Here is a 25,222-nt window from a genome sequence, read left to right on the forward strand (position 1 = left end):
CTTGCCCAATTCATAATCCCATTCTGTCCTGCGGTTGGGGGGCTAACAGCCCCCAGATGTCTGCCCAGGTCCTGCCTGGGAGCAGGAGGGAAGTGCTGCCTGGCCGCGTCTCCCACGCTGGACACTGGGTCCCCAGCCGGGGTGCCCACTGCCCCTGCCCCCAGAGGACCCTCCAGGGGCCTGTCTCCTCCTGCCGCCCCGTCCTGCTCGCTGGACTTGGTTGCTCCCTTTGCCGGGGAGCTTCCCCCTCGGCATGCACCCTGGGGCCTCCGGTGATGGTTTCCCTGGGCCTCACTCCTTATAATGGTCTAAAACACAGAATCCACAAAATCTGGGCCGTGATCCACGACTCAGTTTGGTGGAAGAGGTTCAGGTCTGAGATTGGGATGCTCACACTTTTCCAGAGACCCTGGGCTGTGTCCCCTCGGAGCCCACCCCAGAATGGAGCGCCCCGGCCCCCAAAGCCGCAGTCCCTGGAGCCCAGGGAGGGCAGAGGGCACAGTGAGGCCAGCCCACCCACGGGCATCTGCCCAGCCTCACGCCCTGCCCCGGGGCCGCCGCGAGGGCCGGCGGAAGGGACGCCTCACCTGACACTTGGTGCCTCAGCTCTGGGGCGCACGCCCATCTTGGGCATCGAGGCTCCAGGGGGCGCTGCGCTGGGTTCCAGAGCGGCCCCTGCAGGGCAGGCATGGAGGTAGCCGATGCGAGCTGCCCTTCCCGCCCCGTTGTGACCTGGGCAGTCCACCCCCCCCGCCCCCGACCTCATCCAGCTTTGGAGAAGAGGGGCTGTTTCTCCCCCCAGAACGGCTCTGAGGAGGCTCAGCCCCTCCCATCACTGAGCACAGTCTCGGAACCCCCAGGGGCTGCCGTGGCCCCAGGTCCTTCTCGGGGAGGGACTCCCAGAGCCCAGCTCCTCGGGCCTCGGGCGTAGGGGGACCAAAGAGCTTCAACTCCTGCTTCCATCCTGCCCGGGGACGCAGAGAGCTTCCCCCCCACCCCACCCCCCGCCCCCCAGGGACCTGGCCAGATCCTCTGCTCACGGAATTCAGCACAAAAGAACCTTCCTCACCGGCTCCGCCTCACAAAGACAGACTTTATTGGAGTAACTGGCACGGAAACCCCACCGCTCCAGCCCCGCAGCTGAGGACACAGCCACTTCTCAGGCGCACCAGGCATCACACAGGACCAGTAAGTCAACGCGAAGGACCCGCGGGCGTGGAGGGCGCACTCCGCGAGGACCCGGGGCGGCAGGGGGCAGAGGCTGTGCTCAGGGGCAACGCGCTCAGACACCCACCGCCACGGAACAGCGCCCAAAGTCAACACGACGGGGCAGGTGCTCCCAGAGCCAGGATGCTGCGGGCCGGGAGCACAGGGATGCGGGCTTCCCCTCAGGCCCCTCCCTCCTCCCGACCCCTGGGCCGGGCCGCCCTCCCCAGGCAGCGGGAGAACTGTGCTTCGTCCGGGTCAGGCCTCAAAGTTCTTAGAGCCTCGAGCTGTCTGTGTAGCCCCCGTCCTACAGACAGAGGATGCCACGTGGGCAAGGTCAGCGCTTGGTGCGTCCAAACCTCCCAGCCTCAGCTCAGTGGCTCTCTCCTGGGAGCAGGACCCCTATTTGGGGATCTGACCCGGCAGCAAAGGCCCAAGGATGAGAGCCCGGGACCACGGACGGTCTTAGCACGGCCGGCTTCCGGGCCTCAAGTCTCAGCACTAGGATGATTCCTTAACACCCTGCAAGGCGGGTGTCCCCATGTCTGTAAAAACAAGGACTTGCCCTCCTTCAAGGAAATCCGGTCTCAGGGCAGCACAGCCGAGTGCGGGAAGGAGCAATGACACCCCCGGCCCTGGGAACGCGCCACAGGGGGCGCCCTTCCAGAAGCACATGTAAAGCGCTGGTTTTTAGGATGACGACGATGAAAAGACAACAGAGGAAGTGGGGCGGTGGCGGGGGGGAGCAGGCGGTGGCCTGCAAGCCCTCAAGAGGCCCAGAGAAGGTGGTCAGCTCCCGGCCAGGGCCTACGGATGCTCCAATCTGGAGAGGCCTCCAGCCCAAGGCTCCTGGGTCCGGGTCGACGCTGGGAGCCTCAGGACAAGAGCGCACACAGTGACAGGGGCCCCTACAAGGAAGTCACGGGGTCAGGAAAAGAGCAGAGCCCAGGAAGACAAGACTCCGCCAGGACACGCTGACCTTTAACCTAGCTCGGTGCGTGCATCACAGAGCACATCACAGAGGGGACGACTCGCCCCCAGCCCGGGCACCCTACAGCCTGAGAGCTGGGAAATGGCGGAGGGAGGTGCAGCCCCCAGCGGCAGTGGGGCGGGAGGGCCAGGGGCTGTTCTCTGGGGATGCGTCCCCGACCACACGTCTTGCACACGGAGACAGGTGCTGTTAGTCAGAGGCAAGGCCTCGAGTCCAGTAGGCCTGTCTCTGGGGAATAAAGCATTGTCATATTACAGGGATCTTGGGGACAAACCACAAGTATAAATCCATAGGCCAGAGCTTCTGAACAAAAACTGGTAAAAAAAAAAAAAAAAAGTCTCAGCTCCAGGTCATCGACCTGCGATGGGGGAGGAGAGCCGAAGAGGGCTTCAAGGGTGGGCGGTCGCAGCCCCAGCCCCGCTGGGAAGCAGTCTCTTCGGCCTGCCGGCCACGGCGTCCGGAGCCCAGGGTCACACCTGGCTGATGATCTCTCCATTCTCAGGTACAAACACTTGCACGGGGGCCCCCTCAGGCGATCTCCGGAGCACACACACGGTGGGCACCTGCCCGGGCCAGGGGGAAAGGAGAGGTGGGTGAGCAAAGCAGGTCGAGACATCAGGACAGCAAGCCCGGCCACACCATCCTTGTCCCCTAAGGACGCTGACCGGTGGCAGCACCGGCCCAGCCACTCAGCCCTCGCCTCCGCGGCAGGCTCTCTGTGCCCTCGTCCATTTCCACTCCAGCTTTCTTTCGGGTGTGACGGGCACCCTGACCTTTGCTCCACCCCCACCCCATCCCCCCCAGCTCACTTCTCATCACCCTCCCCGTCTGGCAGGTTGGGATGGGCTGGGCCCGGGCCAAGGACAGGTCCAAGCTCGCAGGCATGGAAAGGCACGTCAGCTGGAGGGTGCGGCCTGGGACTGCGGCCAGGGTGCTACCAGGCCCAGGATGCCAGCTGCAGCCCAGAGGACTGGGGGCGGGGGAGGGAGGTGCAGCTGGGCCCGGCCAGAATCTTGGGTCTCAAAGCAGCAGCCTGTCGGGGGCTTCTGGAGCACACCCCCTGCAGAGCCCTCCTTCCCAGGGAGCAATAAAGAAAGGCTCACTCAGCACTTCCCTGGCAGTCCAGTGGTTAAGACTCAGCGCTCCCAGTGCAGGGGGCATGGGTCCGATCCCTGGTCGGGAAACTAAGATCCCACATGCCACGCAGCCGAAAAAAAAAGCTCATGCACGGTCCCCCTCTTCCAGAAAGAAAAAACTGGGCACAGAAATCAAGAGTGGCCATGCTACCTCACGTCGGGGTGCTCCACCTATATGCTGCCCACCAACTCGGTCCCCGACCTCGGGGGGCCCCAGGTGATAATAACACCACGTATTAGGACTTTCTATGCATTGCTCTAATCATTTCCCACATATTAACTCATTTCAAGTTCTTACTGCCCCTCTGTGATGGGTCCTTTAAGACTCCCATTTTACAGAGAGTGACGGAGGACCAGAGGAGTTAATAAACCTGCCCAGTCTGGCAGGGCTGAGACTTGAACCGGGGCCTGCGCCCTTAGCCATCAGTCACCCTGCTTCTCAGCTGGGTGGCGGGAGGGGAGTGGGGCACAGTAGCTGGCTGACAGGCGGTCACAGGTTATGGCCCCTGCATACACACTGCCAGACTCTCCCTCCGTCCTGGGCACTCAAGTCGGGAGACTGGGGGGTGATGGGGATTGGCCTTACGGTTATAAATAGAGGCCTCTCTGTTTTGTAGATCATCGGTGGAGCCATTAGGAAAAAAGGTCTTAGGTGTCTGGGAGGGTCACCTCCACTGGCGCACGTGGACACGCGCTCTAGAGCTAAACGTCCAGGCGAACTCAGGAGGCCGCCAGGGGAGTCTTCCTGCGGGCCTTCCAGAGCCGCGAGGAAATGCTCTGGGGCCTATTCCTCCGAGCTGAAAGCTGCCCGGCCACCGGACTGCAGGCTGTGCGCCTGCGCCCCAGCGCCGGATCGCGGGACCTGGGAGGGCCGGACCCGCGCGCGTACCTGTGTGCGCGCGAAGCTCTCGGCGCCAGGCGGTAGGCTGCGCACGCGGAAAGCCCCCTGGCGGTCCAGCGAGTGGGGGCGTGAGCTCCGGAGCCGGGCCCGCTCGTGCCACGACTTGAGCTCCTCGGACACGGCCGCCTTGCTGAGCCCGCGGCCCGCGGGGCTGTCGCGCAAAGAGGGCGTCCGGACCACGCGGCCGTGGGCGGGCGGTGGGCGCTGCCAGCGCGGGGCGGCCGCGTCCTCGCCGCGGCCCGGGCCCCACTCGATCCACTGGCCGGGCGGCGGGCGGCCCTCAGCCAGCACCAGGTAGCGCGCGGCCCTCAGGCAGGCGGGGGGAGGCCGGAGTCGGGGGCCGCGGGGCACGCGCGGGCGGGGCGGCGCGGGCGGGGACAGTGGCCGCAGGAAGGAGATGTCGGGGCTGCTGCTGCCGGGCGGCGTCGGGTGCGACAGGCTGGAGGCGTCGGAACCGCTGTCCTCGGAGCACGAGTGGCAGGCGGGGCACGGCACGGGAGCGGGTGCAGTCACCGTGTAGTAAGTGGGGCGGCGGCGCGGGAGGGCGCTGCGACCCCTGCCGTCGGGGCCCGCGCGGAAGGGGTCGGTCCTATGGAGAGAAGAGGGGGCTCTGAGCCAGCCCTGCCTGGGCGGCGGGGAAGGCATCGCGCGTGCGCGGCCTCGGCCACGCCTCCCCATGTGCCCACAGCCTCCTGGCCCGGCTCGCCCTACACGCCCCTCCTGCACCCCACACCACTGCTCCACTGCACGCTGGGGTTTGGGTCACGGAGGCCACCCACAGCTGCCTCCTGTTCTCAGCCATCTCAGGTGCGAGGCGTCCAGTGGCATTTCAACCACACAATCTGAACGGGCGGACACCATCAAGAGTCCGAGGTGAAGGCGTGAAGCTGGTGTGTGGCCCATCCCGAGGGACTACCAGTGAAGAGAGGAGAGGGCGGGCCCCTCTACAGCCAAGGGCAGAGGCCTCAGGAGAAACCGCCCTGGGGCATCTGCGTCCTGGACTTGCCGCCTCCCAGTCTGGAGGCGGTGGTGTGTGTCCAGTTCCGCTGCTCTATACGGCAGCCCCAGCCGGCTAGGACAGGGTGGCCGCATGCAGGTGGCCCTCCCCAGGGCACTAGCTCCGGACAGCCAGCGGGGCTGGAATCCAGCCTCCCTCTGCCAGCACCCCGGGAGCAGGCCTGTCCGTCCAGCGGGGCGCCTTTCACTAATCTGCACAAAGGCCCTGTGTGTAAAAAGGCCCCCCAGTATGTAAACTATAAGATGCATTTCTGGCCTCCAGCCCAGCGCTGCCCAGAAGCAAAGTTAACCTGACGGAAGAACCCAGCAATGTCCTGAGGGTGCCCTGGGCTGTAGGACGGTGTGGCCGACACTGCCTGTCGTAACTCGGTCACTGAAACGAGCACCAAACAGCAGGGAACTTGGAAAGGAGCATTGAGTGGATTCTCGTTATTCATGGGTTCTGTATTTGCAAATTCACCGACTGCTCAAATTGATTTATAGCCTCAAAATCAACACTCCCGGCGCTTTTGTGGTCACGTGTGGACACACGCAGGGCCCAGCAGGCTTTCCCAGCCGAGGCTCTGAGTTCTGGGTTCAGCTCTCATACGATTCCCACAGTCTACTTAGTATCATGCTTTTCGTATTTTTGTGCGTTTTGTTGGTGATTTCAGTGTTTAAAATGGCCCCAAAGTTGATGCTGCAGGACCGTCTGGTGTCCTGAGCTCAAGGAAGCTGGGACGTGATTTACGGAGAAAATAACATGTTAGGTGAGCCTCGTTCAGGCGTGAGATCTAGGGCTGTTGGCCCTGAGTTCAATGTTAATGAGTTGATGGTACGTATTAGATAAGGTGTCTTTAAACAGAAACCCCATAAAACAAGGTTACGTATGGATCAGTTGACAGACACGTTGTGACCAGAAGCCGTAACCCTGTGTGTCCCCGGGAGCAGCGGGTCAGCTTTGCACTTCACAGGACATAACTACCCAAGTAATGAGAATCAACTGTACGTCCGTTGAGAACGTGACCCGTCCATCGTCAAGAGACTAATAATAAAACAATCACAGACAACTGCAAAAGTATCTTCTAAGGTACACTCCTGCTCTCGCAGGAGAGTCTGCAGAGACGGGGAGAAAAGTGGAATCTGGTTGTGCAAAGAGACAAAACCGGAGTCTTTGGAAGAAAACACCTTGCTTCACGAGGGACTCGCCCTTGGCTTTGCTGGTTGGGGTGCAGCCTCTATTGAGCGGTGCTTAAGAAAACATCCCAAGGAGAAGCCACTGCACAAGCCATGTGTCACCCACGGGTGTCCCACATAATCCTGGAAGCCACCACCCTCCAAAGGTAAATTCTCAATGGTGGGTCTCACCCCCTGCATCACTGGGGTGGCCTGTCTCTTACCTCAGGGGCTGTGACTGGCCCCTCCTGCCCTGCATCTCAGGGGTGGCCGGGGCACTGATGCGGCCCTGCCGCTGCCCAGCAACGTTGCGGACGGGGACCACGTAGCAGGAGGCAGGACTAGACTCGCTGGGCCCATCCTGCGGGGTGCTGGCCGGGCTGCTGGAGATTGGAGGGATTGGAGACAGGTCAGCAGCAGGAATGCCTCCATCCAGGGGCTCCGGTGTGTGGAGGGACGGACTCATGCCTCCCACCATCACACGCAGGATCGGGGTCTCCTGCACTGTGCCCCCCACCCAGATCCCACCTGCTCCTGGCCCTCCCTTCCCCCCGCCTGACCTGGACTCGCTTCCGGGCTCGGAGGACTTCCTGGGCTTCTCGTAGGGGTGGTCCAGGCTCGTCTCCTTCCAGGGGCTGTTCTGGATGGGGGCCCGCTCCAGGCCCCCCGTGTCAAGGCCTGCTGGCTGCAGCCCCTCGAGGGTTTGGGGAGGGAGAGGCCGGGAAGGCGCATCTGGGGACTCTGGGGGAGGTTTTGGCACTTGAGATGCCTCTGCAGGTAAAGGAAGCCCGGGAAGGCAGTGGTGGGGGAACCAGCCCAACCAGAACCTCCGTGGCCTGTGCCTGGCCCGCCCTCCCGTGGCTGCCAGTCTGGCAGTGCCAGGCCATGGCTCTGGGCCCAGATGCTTCTAAACACCTTATTCTCCTTTCAGACTTACTCCTTACAGCTCCATCTTATACCTGCCTCCTACAGGAAGCCTCCCCAGATTGACTCTCTTGGCTCACATGACTCCCCTTTCTAACCTTTATTCCTGATGCCGTATCTGCAGCTAACCTCCTGTTTCCCTATTCTTCCTCTCACGCTGTGCCCACGTGTGCTGTTTCCTTACTGGCCTGGGCCCTCCCCTGGGCAGGACCTCACCACCCTCTTGGCCCACCTTGACCCCTCAGCATCGTTAGGGTTTGTCACCAGGGTTCTCAATCTACGGACTTGTGTTTCCTCCCTCAGTGCTACCCTGTTTTCACAAAGGGCAATGACTGTGGCCCGATGGCTGAGGCTCTGACGGGTGCGTATTGACGTAAAGGCTAAGTCCCAGGCAAAGGCAGGGAGGCCCGGGGCCCAGGGCTCTGCTGGATTCCCCTTCCCCTCCCGGTCACGATGACCGAGCACCTGGACCGGCAAAGCGTCAGCACATCCCCCCCTCACCCACGCACAGGGCGCACAGGTGGAACGGACGCTGAGCCCAGCCCGGCTCCCGCCTCCTTTAGCTCACTGAGAAGTCACAGCCAACGCCGCCCAAGCCCCGAGTTCTCGCGGAGGAGCCCAGCGCTCACAACAGCCCCTAAACTGCCCTCTCACCTTCCTCACGGAGCAGCCCGTCCAACAGGGAGTCATCTGAGGTGCCGTGCTCTGGGGAGGCCAAAGGAGAGAGGAGGAGGTGAAGAAATCCCCCCGCAGAGCTGGGGCATCAGCAGTGCTGAGCAGCTGCCCCGCCCCCTTCCTGATAGCATCCCTTATCGGGAGATACCAACCACGTGTTCAGTTCTGTGCTAGGTGTGAATTTATCACTTGGAAGGAGAAAATAAAAGTCAGTAAATAGGAGTGAGGAGACAGGAAACTCCATTTTAATCCTGGCTCTGCCATTAGCTTTGTAACCTCGAATAAGCCATCTCAACGCTCTGGGCCTCCGTTTCCCCATCTATTAAAAAAAAAGCCAGGCCTTCCTCTGGCGGGGTTTCCAGGCAGTGGAGGGGAAGGCAGAGAGTCATTTTGGAAGGCCCCCGGGGTAAAGAGATTTTTGCTAACTGTTGTATAGTCTTCTGATACCATAAATACAGCTCAACTCAAACACCCGCAAATCTGAGAACCCCTGCATTACCAGCGAGAGTGGGAATTGCAGCTATGGGGTCGTGGGCTCTCACAGTTCAAGTGAGAGTGGCCGTCTGGGTCAGGAAGGTCCTTCCCTGGTGACAGGACAGCCGCCTAAGGACATGGAGGACGGTCCTTCTGCATGGGCAGCAGCAGTCTGGACCCAGGAAGACAGAGGACTCAAATTTACCATTGTCCCTAAAACACTGAAACTTCAGATACTCGGTCTAACCTAACATGACCCGGAGGGAACTCGCAAAGCATTTTCAACAACATTTGAGAACACGGGTGAGGGCAAACTGACAATAGCTAATTATTTCTCTTGGGCTTTTCTAAGCGCCTTATATACGTGAATTCACGTGAGCCTCATAACAACCGTGTACGGTGAGATGACCATCTCCCCGTAGCAGCTCAGGACACAGAGGCTTGGAGGAGCTGATAACATAGCTTAGGTCAAACCGCCGGAAGGTGGTTGAGTCAGATTCACACCCAGACCGTCTGACCAGAGTCTGGTCCTTCACCACCACCATTTATGGGCTCTCCTGTTAGCTGGCCTTTCATGCAGAGGTCATTAACCAGAAAATTCTAAGAAAAGTAGATTCCGTTTCCAGCCATCTGAAAATCCTCTATAACAGGGATTGGCTGGTGGCAGGCCTGTGGGACAAATCCAGTTAACTGGATTTTTTTTTTTTTTTTTTTTTTTGGCCACACCGCGAGGCATGCGGGATCTTAGTTCCCTGACCCGTGCCCCCTGCAGTGGAAGCACAGAGTCTTAACCGCTGGACCACCAGCGAAGTCCCTTAAAAACAATTTTTTTTTTTCTGGCTGGTTTTATAAATAAAGTTGTATTGAAACACGACTGTGGGTTTGTTTACGTAACGTCTGGCTGCTTTCATGATACGATGGCCAAGCTGAGTAGTAATGACGGAGGCCACATGGCCCACGAGCCTAAAACATTTACTCCCTGGACCTTTACAGAAGTTTGTCAACGTTTGCTCCTCAGTTTAAATGAGACAGAACCTTTACACAGAGCAGTCTGTAAACATGCAGGGGCGGCTGCCCACGGAGCAGCCCGTGCTTTAAGGTTCAACTGGGGAGACGTGCTCTTACCTAATGCTGGTTCCCAGCCTCTGATCTTTAACAAAAACCTGGGGAACCGAGATGTTTATGTTTCACAAATGTCAACTTGAAGAAATTGTGGGACTGTTACTGTCACGGTCCAGGGATGCCGGGGTCGGGGGCTGGGTGTAGTCACGTGTTTGGGGTTTGAATATATGGTCTGGGAAGACAGCCATCAGCCCCGGTGGCTTAATCAGGTGGTTCGTGGGGGCTGCTTGCTGTCTTGGCCATGCTGCCCCACAGCCCTACCCTCGGCCCAGCAGCGGCAGGCGGACACCCCAGGCAGAGGCCATGCAAACGCTGGGCATCCTCAAAGCTGCACCGTCCCGTGCAGCAGCCACTGGCTGCATGGGCTATTTTAGATTAAATTAAAATTTTAGTTTCTCAGCCGCACGGGTCACAGTCCAAGTGTTCAACAGTCTCATGCAGTGAGTGCTGCCGATTGGACAGCACAGATCTGGAACGTTTCATCATGGAAGAGCTCCTACCAGCGTTGCCAGCACGGGCACCGCTAATCAACAAAAGCGTCCTGAGCACCTGTTACGTCAGCTCGGTGCTGGGGGGCCTTTCTCATCAGGCTCCCTGTGGTCGATTCGCCCCGCAGCTGACCGCTCCCGCCACCCGCAGGGGACAAGCTAATGGCTGCCACCTGGTAGAATTAGGTTCCAAACTGAGTAACCTTCCTGCGGAGACCAAGAGGGTGGGTGGATTTTTCTAACTTTTTTTGGGTTAGTTTGTTTGCTTTTTTTTTTTCCTCTTTAATTCAAAACACCTTTCAGCTACTAATTATTTTTTCATACATCTTTATTGCTAGTTAACTATTAATCCCTCTCTACTTCCTGCTTTCAGGGCGAGCCCAGCTGGGCAGATGGCCAAGAGCAGGAATTACCTGTCTAGAACCACCTCCTCCTGGGCTCCCAGGAGAAGACATTGCAACCAGGACCTCAGGCCTCGTCAACACAGGACACTAGACCCAGGACCTCAGGCCTCATCGACACAGGACGTTAGACCCAGGACCTCAGGCCTCATCGACACAGGACGTTAGACCCAGGACCTCGGGCCTCATCGACACAGGACGTTAGACCCAGGACCTCGGGCCTCATCACCACAGCACACTAGACCCAGGACCTCAGGCCTCATCGACACAGGACGTTAGACCCAGGACCTCAGGCCTCATCACCACAGCACACTAGACCCAGGACTTCAGGCCTCATCAACACAGGACACTAGACCCAGGACCTCAGGCCTCATCGACACAGGACACTAGACCCAGGACCTCAGGCCTCGTCGACTCAGGACACTAGACCTAGGACCTCAGGCCTCGTCAACACAGGACACTAGACCCAGGACCTCAGGCCTCGTCGACACAGGACACTAGACCCAGGACCTCAGGCCTCATCAACACAGGACACTAGATCCAGGACCTCAGGCCTCGTCGACACAGGACACTAGACCCAGGACCTCGGCCTGGTCAGGCCAGGGCTGCGGGTGGAGAGCAGAGCTGCCTCTCTGATCAGGAGGGTGGAAGCAGTCGCATGGCCAAGCCCCTTCCCCACAGCTGTTTCCCCTGGACTAAGTGCCCCCTCCCGCGGATGGCTGGCCAAGCCCCAGGCGTGTCCTGGCCTGCTCCCCACTCCCAACAAGCAGCCTCATCGTCGCAATGATAGGAGCAGAGCCACAGCCCTACACCGTCCACCACCCCACACCGCAGGCCTGTGGTCAGAGGAGCCCACAGGGCGGTGTGAGGCCAGACGGGACACAGGAGGGGCTGGGACACACAGACGGGGCACAGCCCCCCGGGCCCCTGCCACCAGGACAGCAACGAGCCCTCGGGGGCTTCCGTGCCCAAGTCAGCAGCTGCCTTTCAAGGGGAGCTTGCATCCTGGGCCCTGTCAGGAAGAGGGAGGACGGAGGCCCCTCTCCACCAGAGCCGGTCGGCCGTCCTGCCTGGGTCTCCCCGCCGCCCGGGGTTACTGGGTCAGCTGTCGCGTGGAGGCATCTCCTCCCTCGTCCTCCCCTCCTGGCTGCTGGGGGGGACCTGGGAGGCGTCTGGACTCACCCTAAATTAGAGGCCACGTGCCCAGCCGGGGCAGGAGGCGGCCTTGGCACAAAGCTGACCTGAGGGGCAGGGGTGGGAGCTGGGGAGCCCAGGTGGAGGCCCCAGATCCGGTTCAGCCCAGGGCCCAACTCCCTGTGCCAGCTCCCTCACACGCACGGGAGGCCTGGGAGCCAGGAGAGGCCTGGGGCAGGGCGAGCCCAATGCCCTGGCGCCGGAACGGAAGGGAGGCCTCCAAGGACTGACCCGACAGGTTGGGCTCGGGTCAGGAGAAAGAAAAAGCCACACGCGAGGGCCCAGAACCACTTGCTGGAAGAGGAACTGGCCTGGACGCGTGATGTCCCCTGACGCCTGGGCCTGGACGACTCACTAGGTGCCGCACAGTCAGCGGGCGCTGGACCCCGGGCTCAGGGACTAGACTAAGAGGCACAGTAACTAGAGAACAGAGCGCGGGGGCCCCAGTCCTGACTGGGCGGTTCTAGGTACTTCAGGGACGGTGGGTGTGCACTTCCACCAGAGCATCCGCCGGCAGCCGTGGGCCCTGCAGCACTGCAGCGAGCAGATATGCACAGAATGTGGGCCCTCGGCCGTGTCACGGGACCACCTGCCCTGTGGGCCTGGGATCGGAGGGCTGGACAAGCCCTCGAGATAAGCTGAGGTCAGCCTGGGGGTGCCTCCTGTCCGGGAGGCCTCCTGCAGGGCGTGGATTCCGAGGGAGGAGTGGGTTGTTTTCTAAGGAAATGGGGAGGGTCTCAGGGGAGGGCGATGACTGGGCTGAGGCTTGTGGGGTTGCCACGGGTCAGGATGGGGTGGGGCGGACCGGGGAAGCAGGTTTCCCCCAACGACGGGACGGATGGGTCTGGGACCGGCCGGATGGGTCTGGGACCGGCCGCTGCTCACCTGGGCCTGGGGCCGGGGCGGGAGGGGCCCCGTTGCCTCGCTGCCACTCCCCCAGGCAGCGCTGCAGGTCCCGCAGCTTCTTCTCTTCCTGCTGCACCGCGTGCTTCCGCTGCCGGCGCGCCTGGCGGCCCAGGTTCCCCTCCCGGCACAGGCGCCGCGCGGCCTCGGCGATCTGCAGCTGCAGGGCCAGCTCCCTCTCCAGGCTGCTCAGTGGGTCCTGGGGGAGGACGCAGTGAGCGACACCGGAATGGCCCAGACCCCCAGCAGACGGCGGTGTCCAGGGCCCAGGCCTCCAAGCAGCTGGCCCAGGACCCACCCAGCAGCCTGACCCCGAGCCAGGCAGGGAGGGACTGAGGTGGACGCTTCCCTCCCACCCCAAAGGGCCAGGCAGACGAGCCACCCGTCACACCACGGGGAGGGACCCGAGGGTCCAAGCCACCCCACGGCCCCCCTCCTGTGCTGAGAAAGGGGAGGATGGCCCCAGGAGCCAGAGCGACCCGTCCACACAGGCCACTGCCTCTCCGGGCCGGCTGCGCTCTTGGCTGGCCTTCTGCCCTCAGGGGACTGAACCCCACGTCCTCCCTTGAGGTCCCAGCCCTCCCGGCACTGGCACGGCTTCCCTGAGGCCACGTGGGCTACACGTTGGCGGGTGCCCCTCGTCCACGCAGAGCCAAGCGGCCTGAGCTGTGTGATGCTAGAGCAGAGACCCCTGCGGAGGGGAAGCAAGGCCTGGGGACCACAGCCGCCAGCCTCGGGGAGCAGGGACGGCACCCTGCAGCACCTCACCTCTCTGTGCAAGGCCCACTCGTCCAGTTTGTAAGCGGCTCCGATCCTGCGGCGGACCTTGGGGGCCTTCTCCCCCGGTCTGAAGGGGTACTCTGCAGGCAAGATGCCCGTCAGCTCCTGCGGGGGAAGCAAGTTCGTGCCAAGCCGCTCTCCACGCCCAGCCCTTGGCCGAGCAGGAACAGCCCGTCCGGCGGGCCCTGGGTGACCTGTGCCGCCCTTCCCCAGAGGCCTCTGCCCATCTCCGCGCGTCCCAGCATCCAGGGCTGTCCCTCGTCCGGGGATCTGCCCTGGCCTGGCTATGGTCCCTGCAGCCCCTCCTCTGCCCGGCCATATGCCTGGGCGCTGCGGGGAGAGCTGTCCCCTCGCTGTGCCATCCGGTGCCCCGTCGGACCCCCAGAACTTTCTCAGGGCCGGGCCTCCCACTCCTCGGCACCGACAGCCCCGCACGCGGCTCCAGCCCCCGGGGTTAAGCCCGCGCTTGTGGGCGGCGGGGCCCAGCCTCACCGCTTCCCGCAGGCAGATCCTCCTCAGCTCCTCCAGGCAGGCCTCCAGCCGCGCCTCCAGGGCCCTCTGCTGCTTGCGCACCGCGTGGGTCAGCTCCTTCGCGGGGGCCACCGGGCTGTCGGGGCCTGCGGCGGGGCAGGGGCGCGCGCTCAGGGGAGCCTGTCCCGGGCGCCGCGGGACGCCCCCGGGGCTGACGGCGCACACGCGCGCTCAGGCGGCCTCGCCTGCCCAGGCTGCGGGCCGGCCGCCACAGCAGGCCGTGTCACACCCAAAAGGCGGCGTGTACCCCGGCGGCCCGACGGCACCGTTACGGCTCGGAGGGACGGGCGGCCCCTCGGCCGTGTGCGGTGAGGGCCAGGCTGTGGTCAGAGCCCGTTCCTTCCCGCCCTTCCCTTCCCAGCCGCCACCCGTGGCAGGTGCCTTCTTCCTTGTCTGCTCCCCCACCCCTCTCTCACACACACATACACATGCATACACATATACACACACACGCATACACATATACACACACGCATACACACACACACACTCACACACATGCCCAACACACACACACATACACACACACACATGCACACATATACACACACACATACATACACACACTCATACACTCACACACACATATACACACACATACACACATACACGCACACACATACACTCACACACATACACACACTCTCACACACATACACACACACACACACTTACACACACACACACACACACACACTGCACGCGCATCTTCTCTCTCTGTCCAAACCAGACCCGACTGGGCCCATCGGCTGTGGCCAGCCTGAGCCACGGCCCCTTCCCGCGAACCAGATAAGAGTTTTCAGCTTCTTAGGAATCATGGGGCCAGAGCTGAACACGGCAGGTAGCTGTTCAGATAGGATTGGCACTCCAGGCCAGAGCCCCCACTCCCACCCAGGGAGGAAAACTCTCAGCCCTTCCAGGGTCTGCACCCCCCTTCCCCGCACAGTGGCCTCCCCGCCGCCCCCGCCTTGGGCCCCTCAGCCTGGCCGGGCCTGGAGCCTGGGACTCGAGGAGTTGGTGGGGTCGGGGGCGCCCAAAGCCCTCACCAGACTGCAGGATGATGCCGCTGTCGGTGTCGCTGACCTCATCCTTGCTCTCCATGGTGGACTTCTGGGAGGAGGGGGCACAGAGGAGGAGGGGCCGACACCCTTCCCAGCCTGGGCCAGGATGTGCAGGTGGCCTGGAGTTTCCCCAGCTTTTAAAAGAACAAAAAATGATACACGTAAACCCCCTTGCCTCCAAACAGAGCTGTTGAGTCAGGTGGGTGAGGGTGCGAGATGTGGCGTGAGGCCCATGCTTCCGGGGGAGTGAGTCTGGGATGGGGGTGTCAGTGCTAGGGGCGCTGCGGACAGAAGGCTCTGTGGGCCTCTCCAGCGCACCTGCCCTGGGCCCAGCCTGGGCCCCTGCTGCCTCCTTCCCAGAGAGGCCTCCGAGCCCAAGGGGTGACAGCAGTGGTGGCCACAGGGACCACGACACTGGGGAGAAAGCCCATGAGGACAGGAGCAAAGAGAGAGGATGGAAAGGAGGGAACGAGAAAAAGGTGGGAGGACAAGTCAAGGAGGAAGGGAAGGAGAGGAGGGAGGGGAAACGTCGGTGCCAGGAGGGAGGCACGGCTGACGGTCCTCAGCCCGAGACCCATCCCGCCGCCCCCGTGGGTGAGGGCACCGGGCACTCAGCCAGGCCCTGTCCCGAGGCCCACAGCCCAGGCTGCCTGCTGTCTGTCTACACCAGGCGGTCCACCCGAGGGCAGGTGCCCAAAGCCGTGAGCCAACTCCCGGGCCACCAGCTATGCCTGGGAGGCCCCTCGAAGGGGAGGGGGCCCGGACCTCACACCCCACAGCCGGGAGCGAGGCAGCGCGCACGTGCATGTGTGTTGGGCGCGTGCTGCCGGGGCTGGAGGGGTGACCAGAGCCGAAGCTGCCCCAAGATGGGAAGGAGACCACGGCCACTCTGCTTGCCCGGGCCGGGCGCGCGTGTGCAGCTCAGGTAGAGTTCCAGGTGTGCGTCTGCCGGCAGCAGTCACCCCGGCCGCACCCGCTGGCGCCCCCTCTCTCCTCGCCAAGTCTGCACCCCTGCTCAGGGTCCCAGCTGGCCGGGGCCTGGCGGCGGCTGGCTGGAGCCAGGGTGGGGAGCGCGGGCGGGGCCCGGGCAGGCGGCCTGGAAGCCCAGCCACCTGCTCCCTGAGTCAGCCATTGAGCAACAGTGCAGAAGTCCTCCGGAGTCTCTGTCTGGAGCTTCTCCTGCTTCTCCTCAGGGCATCACTGCTGGGCAAGGGGGCTCCTCAGCCAGTGGGAGACAAGCTGAGCCCGCAGCCAGGCCCCTGGAGGAGGGACCGCTGACGGCCAGGCCCCAGGAGCACCTCTCTGCCCATGGACAGCTTTACAGACCTACAGAAACAGCACAGCCTATCAGAGCACCTTGGGCCTGTTAAAAACCTCGCCCTGAAAACAATAGGTACCTGCACTTTGGAGTTTCAGTTCTCCAAGGAAGTCTAGAGAGTGGAGGGGAGGATTTTTTTTTTTTTAAAGTTTATATGGGGCCTTTGCGAAGATGCCAAGGAGAGAGCCTGGCCACACGTTCTGGGAACCGAGACCAGGGTACTGGGCGTGAGTTAGCTCTGCCCGGTTCACCCTCCCAAACCCTCATCCCTCCTGGAGATGGAGCGGGACAGACGGCAGGCAGCTCCCCCGCCGCCCGCTGCAGAGCCCTGGGCAGCCTGTGGGCCTCCCCAGCAGCCAGGGGCAGGGCCCTGTCAGAGCAAGGAAGGAAGGCCGTCCTAGCACGTCTGCTTGGACGAGGGAGGGGGTGATGTGGGAGGGAAGCCATCCATTACTCACACTTACTAATTAATTATTAACCATTAAGGAGTCGCCTTGGGAAGCTCTGACAACTCAGCCCTGCTTCTCATGCTGTTGCCTGTTGCAGAGTGAGCAGGAATTGCAGGGACCGAGGGGTGGCCCAGCAGAACGGCCCCCTCAGCCCCTTCCTCCCTCTGGCCAGGGTCGGGGGCAGGCCTGCTCCAAGTAGGGCAGAGAGCACGGACCGGACGTTGGGAGCCCCAGATTCCAGCCTGGATCCTGCCATCACCTATGTGATCTTAGGGGAGCTCACCTCACCTCACCTGGCTGGGCCTCCCGTCCTCACAGGCACGGTGACAACTGGACGGTACCCGGGGCCCTGGCCAGTCCCCACACTGAATCTGGATAGCGCCAGGTTGAGCAGGAAGGACCCACACGTGTGCGGCCCGCTCATCTGCCCCCCCGGGGGCGGCCCTCCAGCTTCGGGGACCCTGTCCCAGGGCCTGCAGGCTCCCGTGGGTGTTGAAGGCATGCCTTTCAGATACAGGCAGTTCTGGGAATATCCCCGCCTCTCCGCATGGGAACCCTCCCTGCCCTCCAGACCCGCAGCCCCAGGTGGCAAGCCCTATCCGTCCACCCTGAACAGAGAAAAAGAACGGAGAACAAGCAAACGAACGCAAACCCCCAGGAAAAGGCAGAGGAGGACAAAAGGGGAGGAAGGGGAGCGCCGTGCACTTGCCCTCGGGCTGAGCCACTGGGACCCTCTCCCGTCACAAATGTGGCCCCAAAGGGAGGCCCTGGGACTCTCTCGTCCCAGCCTTCCCCGCTCCCGTGGAAACTGAGGCCTGGGAACTACAGTGCTGGGTCCTCATCCGAGCCCACCAGCACCCCCATCACCCCTGTGCCCTGTGGCTGACGGCCACTGCTGGGCCCCCCACCCCTAGGCCGGCTTGCCCTCGCCCCAAAGACCCGCTCCAGCTGCCCCACCCTCACCTGCTTCCAGCTCAGTCCAGGAGTCCGGGAAATGCCCCCTGGTCCCAAGTCAGGGGACCGAGGGGCCTGGCATGTCTCCTCAGGGTGTCCCAGGCCGCCCCGTGCTCTCTGGCCCACTTCCGCTCCCCACGCCGATGGCCGGTGGCTGTCCCTCCCCTGGTCCCGCCTGTGTCCCTCCCAGGCTGCCCGGCCAGGGGAGCCAGGTTACTTGTTCCAACCTGAGTCAGAGGGAGGAGCGGTGAGCAAGCCCTTCCCAGAGCAAAGCCTGCCCCACAGGCAGCCCGGGCCTCTGCACTTCCGGGGGCCGCACAGGCGGGAGAAAGGGGCTCCCCACGGAGGAACCCCAGAAGAAGGCAGCAGGGATCAGGCCTTCGCGGCCTCAAGGGCCCCCCTGCCCTGTGCTGAGCCGCCCGCCCCCCCCAGATTCCGGCTCCGCGCAGCGCCCAGAGCAGGCGAAGACCCCAGCGCGTGGGGACCACCGGCGAGAAAACTACATGCTGACAAGGAGGGTCCCTGCTCCCCAGACCCTGAAGCGGGGCCAAGGCCAGATGAGATTAGAAACTCCGGGCCGGGCCGTGACCCCGGAACTCCACGCGGGGCGGCTCTGGGGTCCCACAGCAGGCCAGGCTGTTCTGATCACAGACATTTCCCTCCAGAATCATCATGGCCGCCACCTCCCTGTTTATCTTTACAACCATCCCTCCACAGGGCCCATGGCGCACTGACCTGGACCCCAGTCCTCTCCCTAGTCCACAGGAGGGCCACTGGGACCCCGGGGTCTAAGCTCAGTCCCCAACCACCAGGGGCCAGAGACCAAAATGGAACTTGTTCCCTACAAGAAATGAGCCTCTGGGTCTCCACGCCACTGACCTTCAAGGAAAAGCAACAGTTTGGAATTCACTCTATTTCATTGGTGGAAGCAAGGGCCAAAGACACTGTGACCCATCACAGGAGGCAAGAAGACAGACAGCGCTGCACACGAAGGAGACCCCTCAAGGCTTAACGCCACCTGCTTTTCTCACCACGCCCCTCACCTTGGGATCCCAGCACTCACGAGTCTCCAATAGCTCCACTCCCCCAACACCAAGACGACCTCGCCAGACGCTAGACCACATCCCCAGCCCCAAGACCACCTCCCCAGCCCCAAAGACCTCCTCCCCAGCCCCAAGACCACCTCCCCAGCCCCAAGACCACCTCCCCAGCCCCAAAGACCTCCTCCCCAGCCCCAAGACCACCTCCCCATCCCCTAGACCAATCCCAGCTCCAAGACCACCTCCCGAACCCCTAGACCACCTTCCCAGCTTCAAGACCAAATACCTAGCGCCAAAGACCACCTCCCCAGCCCCTAGACCACCTCTCCAGTCCCTAGACCACATGCCAAGCCCCAAGACCACCTCCCCAGTGCCTAGACCACCTCCCCAGCCCCAAAGACCACCTCCCAAGCCCCAAAGACCACAACCCCAGCCCCAAAGGTCACCTCCCCAGCCTCTAGACCACCTCCCCAGCCACTAGACCACCTCCCCAGCCACTAGTCCACCTCCACAGCCCCTAGACCACTTCCCCAGCCCCAAGACCATCTCTCCAACCAGAAGACCACCTCCCCAGCCAGAATACCACCTCACCAGTCCCAAAGACCACCTCCCCAGCCCCAGGACCACTGCCCCAGCCTCTAGACCATTTCCCCAGCCACAAGACTACCTCCCAGCCCGCAGACCACCTCCCCAGCCCCTAGACAAATCCCCAGCTCGAAGACAACCTCCCGAGCCCCTACACCAACTCCCCACACCTAGACCACCTCCCCATCCCCAAGACCACCTCCCCAGCCCCAAAGACCACCTCCCCAGACCCAACGACCACCTCCCCAGCCCCGAGACCACATCCCCAGCCCCAAAGACCACTTCCCCAGCCCTAAATACCACCTCCCCAGCCCCTAGACCACATGCCAAGCCCCAAGACCACCTCCCCAGCGCCTAGACCACCTCCCCAGCCCCAAGACCACCTCCCCAGCCCCAAAGACCACCTTCCCAGCCCCTAGTCCACCTCCCCAGCCCCAAAGGTCACCTCCCCAGCCTCTAGACCACCTCCCCAGCCCCAACGACTACCTCCCCACCCCCTAGACCACCTCCCAAGCCCCAAGACCACATAGCCCTTAGTCCACCTCCCCTGCCCCAAAGACCACCTCCCCAGCCCCAACGACCACCTCCCCAGCCCCTAGTCTACCTCCCCAGCCCCAAAGACCACCTCCTCAGTGCCTAGACCACCTCCCCAGCCCCAAAGACCACCCCTCAGCCCCAGGACCACTTCTCCAGCCCCAAAGACCAACTCCCCAGCCCCTAGACCACCTCCCGAGCCTCAAAAACCACCTAGCCAGCCCCAAGACCCCGCCCCCAGCCGGAACACCACCACCCCAGCCCCAAAGACCAACTCCCCAGCCCCTAGACCACCTCCCCAGCCACTAGACCACCACGCCAGTCCTAAGAGCAACTCCCCAGCCCCTAGCCCACCTCCCCAGCCCCTAGACCACCTCCCCAGCCCCAAAGACCACCTCCTCAGTGCCTAGACCACCTCCCCAGCCCCTAGACCACCTCCCCAGCCACTAGACCACCTCCCCAGCCACTAGTCCACCTCCCCAGCCCCTAGACCACTTCCCCAGCCCCAAGACCACCTCTCCAACCAGAAGACCACCTCCCCAGCCAGAATACCACCTCACCAGTCCCAAAGACCACCTCCCCAGCCCCAGGACCACTGCCCCAGCCCCTAGACCATTTCCCCAGCCACAAGACTACCTCCCAGCCCGCAGACCACCTCCCCAGCCCCTAGACAAATCCCCAGCTCGAAGACAACCTCCCGAGCCCCTACACCAACTCCCCACACCTAGACCACCTCCCCATCCCCAAGACCACCTCCCCAGCCCCAAAGACCACCTCCCCAGACTCTAGGCCACCTCCCCAGCCCCTAGACCACCTCTCCAGCCCCTAGACCACCTCCCCACCCCAAAGTCCACCTAGCCAGCCCCAAGACCATGTCCCCAGCCAGAAGACCACACCCCAGCTCCAAAGACCAACTCCCCAGCCCCTAGACCACATCCCGAGCCCCAAGACCACCTCTCCAGCCCCAAAGAACATGTCCCAGCCCCAAAGAACACCTCCCCAGCCCCAAGACCACCTCCACAGCCCCAGAGACCACCTCCACAGCCCCAAAGACCACCTCCCCAGCCCCTAGACCCACTCCCAGCCCCAAGATCACCTCCTCAGCCCCTTGACCACCTCCCCAGCCCCTAGTTCACCTCCCCTGCCCCTAGACAACCTCCCCAGCTGCAAAGATCACCTTCCCAACACCAAAGACCACCTCCCCATCCAAAAGACCACCTCCCCAGCCCCAAAGACCAACCCCCAGTCCCAAAGACCAACCCCCGAGCCCCGAGACCATCTCCCCAGCCCCAAGACCACCTCCCCAGCCCCGAGACCATCTCCCCAGCCCCATGACCACCTCCCCAGCCCCAAGACCATCTCCCCAGCCCCATGACCACCTCCCCAGCCCCAAAACCACCTCCCCAGCCCCAGAGACCACCTCCACAGCCCCAGAGACCACCTCCCCAGCCCTAAAGACCATCTCCCCAGCCCCAAAGACCAAACCCCCAGTGCCACTACCACCTCCCCAGCCCCAAAGACCAACTCCCCAGTCACAAAGACCAACCCCCCAACCCCAAGACCACCTCCCCAGCCCCAAAAACCAACTCCCCAGCCCCAAATACCACCTCCGCAGCCCCAAAGACCACCTAGCCAGCCCCAAGACCACGTCCCCAGCTGGAAAACCACCACCCCAGCCCCAAAGACCTAATCCCCAGCCCCTAGACCACATCCCGAGCTTCAAGACCACCTCTCCAGCCCCAAAGAACACCTCCCCAGCCCCTGTCCCAGCCCCCAGGGCAGGGATGACAGAGGAAGTCACCCCCCCCAACCACCTTCTGTGGAGCTGTGTCACCAACACAGGCAGTCTCCCCACTCCCCCTGCACACACACCCATCTCCCCTCACATTCCTGTGCACACCCTCTGTCCAAACAATGTGAGCCCTGAGCCCTCCAGGCTGACCACCGCCTTCTTTACCTAGGCTGAGGGGCCCCAACAGGGGACAGCCCCCCTGTGCTGGGGGGCCTCCTCTGGGTCTCCCAAAGAGCCCGCAGCCCTTCCCTTCCCCCCCACAGGTTTGTCACAGTCTTCCCACAACAAACAGAGGAGTTGACTCTGAAGCTGCCTCCACCCAGCCTCCACCTTGCCCATCCCCCAGCTCGGGGGGGGGGGGGGAGGGAGTGATGGAAGTTTCTAGAATCAACTCATAGCATATTTTTTAATGCATAAACTAAGATGAAGAGAATCACTAAGATAATGGATTATATTAAATACAGTTCTAAAAACAGTGAAACATAGTAATCTATATATGTTTCTTTATTAACATCAAACAGGATCTAGTAGTGGGCAGTTCCGTAGCAATGACGATGGTAAACGATGTTTCATGACCGACGGTAAACCAGGTTTCAAGACAGCGATCACAACTGCACCGTGATATGAAACCCTCTGTGGTGTCTATTAATGGCAAATCACAGGTACTACCAAGGGTTACAAGGCAATGCTAAATTTCAGTAAAGGTTAGTGAAAAATAAACCCTTCCCATCCGAGTACACGACCCTCTGAATGCTATCCACAGATGCTTGGGTGCCCACGGACCCAGTTAAGAATCCCGCCCTCAGGTAACCACCCCCATCTCTGAGCTCAGGGAGAGAAGGACAGAGGACCGACCAGTCTCCGCGTTGGTCCTCTGGAATCCTCCAAGGCCCCTTGCTCCCTCAAATTCACACGCAGCATTTCCCAGCCCAGCAGGATCTGAGGCTTGGAGTGGGACAAGCCAACCAACTCTCCCGACCCCCAAGGCCATGGATCTCCCTGGCTGCCATGCCCTTCAATTCAAAGTATCCAGAGTGGGCATTCCAGAGGCCTGCTGAGAACGTGGGGTTCAGCGCCCTGCTCCCAGCCAGTGCCCCGAACCCCAACCCCACAGCATCATTGGTGAGGAAGTGGGGTTTCCCCACACACTTGGAATCTGATCTTTGAAAGAAGGGAAAAAATTGCATCTCTTTAGGGTTTTCATCTCCTAAGGAAAAGTCCTGAATCAGAAAACTCTTGCACCTCCTGCATCCATCCACTCTCCATTATTTTTTTTAAGTTCCTCCTTTAAGTTTCCTGTGATACATGAGATCGGAAGTCAGAGCAAGGGCCCGACCTGACGCCCCAACCAGCACCCAGCAAAGAAGAGTCTCAGGCGCTCCTACAATTTCACTTAAACAATTAAGGAGCCAATGGTCGGCTGCTCGAGCCAAAACAGTGAAAAGAGAAAGGAGGGAAATATCCCGGGACCCTCCAGGCGAGGGGGGCGGGAGATGGTTCCTCAAACTGTTTTCTTTCCCCTCTCCTCCCTTCCCAGTGGGAAAGGTGCTCGCCTCCAGCGAGCGATGGTGGAGCGGGCTGGGACAGGGGACTCCACGACGGCCTGGAATGCGCCCTGGAATCAGACCTCTAGGCTCTCCTCAAAAAGCCCCTTTGTCCGGTCCACCCTGCTCCCCTCCCCCACCGCGCCCTCCGCGTCCAGGCGGCCCGAGACTCGGCTCCTTTTGTCTGCCTTCCCGGAACCTGCCAGGGGATCCACAGGCGTGGGGAAGGTCGGAGGAGAAAGGTCGAGGAGACGGAAACATGCATTTTCGGTAGGAACTCGGAATTCCCACCCCCCGGCAAATTCCCCCCATTCCCCGCAGGGCCCCCTCCTCTAAGGCGGAAGACTGTGGGTTAGGGGCTCGATCCCCCCGGCTCCCGCGTCGCGCCCCGGCGCTCCCCCTTACCTGTCCCATGGAGATCCCTCGCCGCCCGCCTGCCCCCGCGCCCCCCGCGCGCGCCTCGCAGCCTCGGGACCTGCTCGTCCAGGCCAGCTCTCCTCCCCCCGCGACTCCTCCCGGCCTCCCCTCCCCGGAGGTATTTCATTTAACTTCGGCATTTGCAGCATCCCAAATGTTAAAGATCCCAAGACATCTGTCCCCTGGGGCGTACCAAGGCCCAGAGGAAAGAGGGGAAAGACGCAGGAAGGGACCCGGGAGTCCGATCCGGGAGCCGGGGCGGGGCCGCGCGTCGGGGCGGGGAGGTGCCCGCGGGGGTGGGCGTCCCGCGGGGACCCGGGCGCGGGGCGAGGCCGGCCCCCTCTTCCCGCTTCCGGAGGCGCGCGCGGCGGGACCCCCCCGCGCAGCCAGTTCCCGCGGCCCGGCGGGGGAGGCTCCTCCCGGACCCGGGCCGCCTTCCCTCCGCGCGCTCCGGCCGGCCCGGCGGCTTCCGCGCCTGGAGACCCGGGCTGAGCCGAGGGGGTGCCGCGCCCACCCCCAAGGGCGCTCCCCGCCCCCCGGTCCCCCATTGCCGCGGCCCCGCCGCCCCCCGGCCCCCCTGCGGCCCCGGCCGGGCCCCCTCCCGCCGCTGGCAGCCCCGCCGGGAGAGGGAGGTGCGCGCTCCGAGGGGTCGCCTCCTGCAGCGTACCGCGAGCCGGCGCCCCGCCCGTCATTCATTCACTCACCCACTGATTCAGGGAACACGCTGAGCACCTACTAGTGCCCGTCCCGGCGGATCAAAGTTAAAGGGCTTCGGGGATCCCCAAGCTAGCCGAGCAATCCCTTGGCAAGAGGGTCAGAGAAAGAAGGCCGGCAGCACCTAGGCGGGGGGGCGGCGGGGCTGACTGAGCGGAGGACGGCACAGCCTGCCCGAGGAGGCCATGCCAGGGAAACTGGGGGTCGGGGCGCGAGGAGGAGCCCACGGCAGCAGCGATGGGATGCGCAGAAGCAAAATGGCAACGGAGCTCAGGAGGGTCTAGGCGCAGAGGGCACTTGGGGTGTGGGGCCAGGAGGGGCAAGGGACTAGAAGACTGGAGCCGCAGGCAGTGGGCCTGCAGGAAGCAAGGCCGCCCCGTGCGGTTGTCCAGGTTGTGCACCAAACTAAGAGGGAACGCTCACCCAGGCTCCACCCACCAAGCCGTGGGCCTTGGCCAGAGCCGCATCTCCCCAGAGGCGGTGGCTTTTTCCAATTTGTACTGAGGCGCTAGGTGAGCTAAGTTGGCTGAAGAGTCATGTGGGCTGACTAAGGATTTCAGATTTTTATCTTGAAATTGAGGAAGAGCTCCCAGGAAACAGAACCAATAGGGGATCCCCCGTGTGTGTGTGTGTGTGTGTGTGTGTGTGTGTGTGTGTACACACAAAGAGAGAGGAATTGGTCCACGCCATTCCTATTCCAAAGGCTGACAGGTCCACAACCTGCAGGGTGGGGCTGGCAGTCTGGAGACTGGGGGGAGTTGCAGTCCGAGCCCAGAGGCCGTCTGCTTGCCAAACTCCCTCTTTATTAAAGTCAGTCTTTTTGCTATTCAGGCCTTCACCTGAGTGGATGCGGCCCACCGACATTATGGCAGGTCATCTGCTTCACTCAGAGTCTACTGTTTATTTCAATGTTAAT

The 25,222-nt window shown here is 62.3% G+C and overlaps 1 protein-coding gene across 1 annotated transcript; it reads right to left on the bottom strand.

Annotated features, from left to right (window-relative positions):
• Nucleotides 1–1,124: 1,124 nt before the first annotated feature.
• Nucleotides 1,125–23,774, bottom strand: INAVA (innate immunity activator). Its single transcript, XM_079931679.1, has 10 exons — nt 23,581–23,774; nt 14,945–15,093; nt 13,860–13,984; nt 13,356–13,472; nt 12,570–12,786; nt 7,985–8,035; nt 6,967–7,177; nt 6,631–6,789; nt 4,223–4,823; nt 1,125–2,760 (listed from the first exon to the last, which is right to left on the bottom strand). The coding sequence occupies exons 1-10, from the start codon at nt 23,739–23,741 to the stop codon at nt 2,668–2,670; spliced, it is 1,884 nt and encodes a 627-aa protein (XP_079787805.1). The 5' UTR covers nt 23,742–23,774; the 3' UTR covers nt 1,125–2,667.
• Nucleotides 23,775–25,222: the final 1,448 nt, after the last annotated feature.

This window comes from Stenella coeruleoalba (genome assembly GCF_951394435.1).
Source record: "Stenella coeruleoalba genome assembly, chromosome: 1".
In the NCBI taxonomy this organism is placed as follows: Eukaryota; Metazoa; Chordata; class Mammalia; order Artiodactyla; family Delphinidae; genus Stenella; species Stenella coeruleoalba.

Bases quoted from the DNA above. Each gene is read 5' to 3' on its own strand.
- INAVA (XM_079931679.1), bottom strand. From the start codon at position 23,741: ATGCTGCAAATGCCGAAGTTAAATGAAATACCTCCGGGGAGGGGAGGC. The intron at 13,985-14,944 runs GTGAGGGCTTTG...GCCCCGCCGCAG, and splicing joins CGGCATCATCCTGCAGTCTG to GCCCCGACAGCCCGGTGGCC. The intron at 2,761-4,222 runs GTACGCGCGCGG...TGGCCCGGGCAG, and splicing joins AGAGCTTCGCGCGCACACAG to GTGCCCACCGTGTGTGTGCT.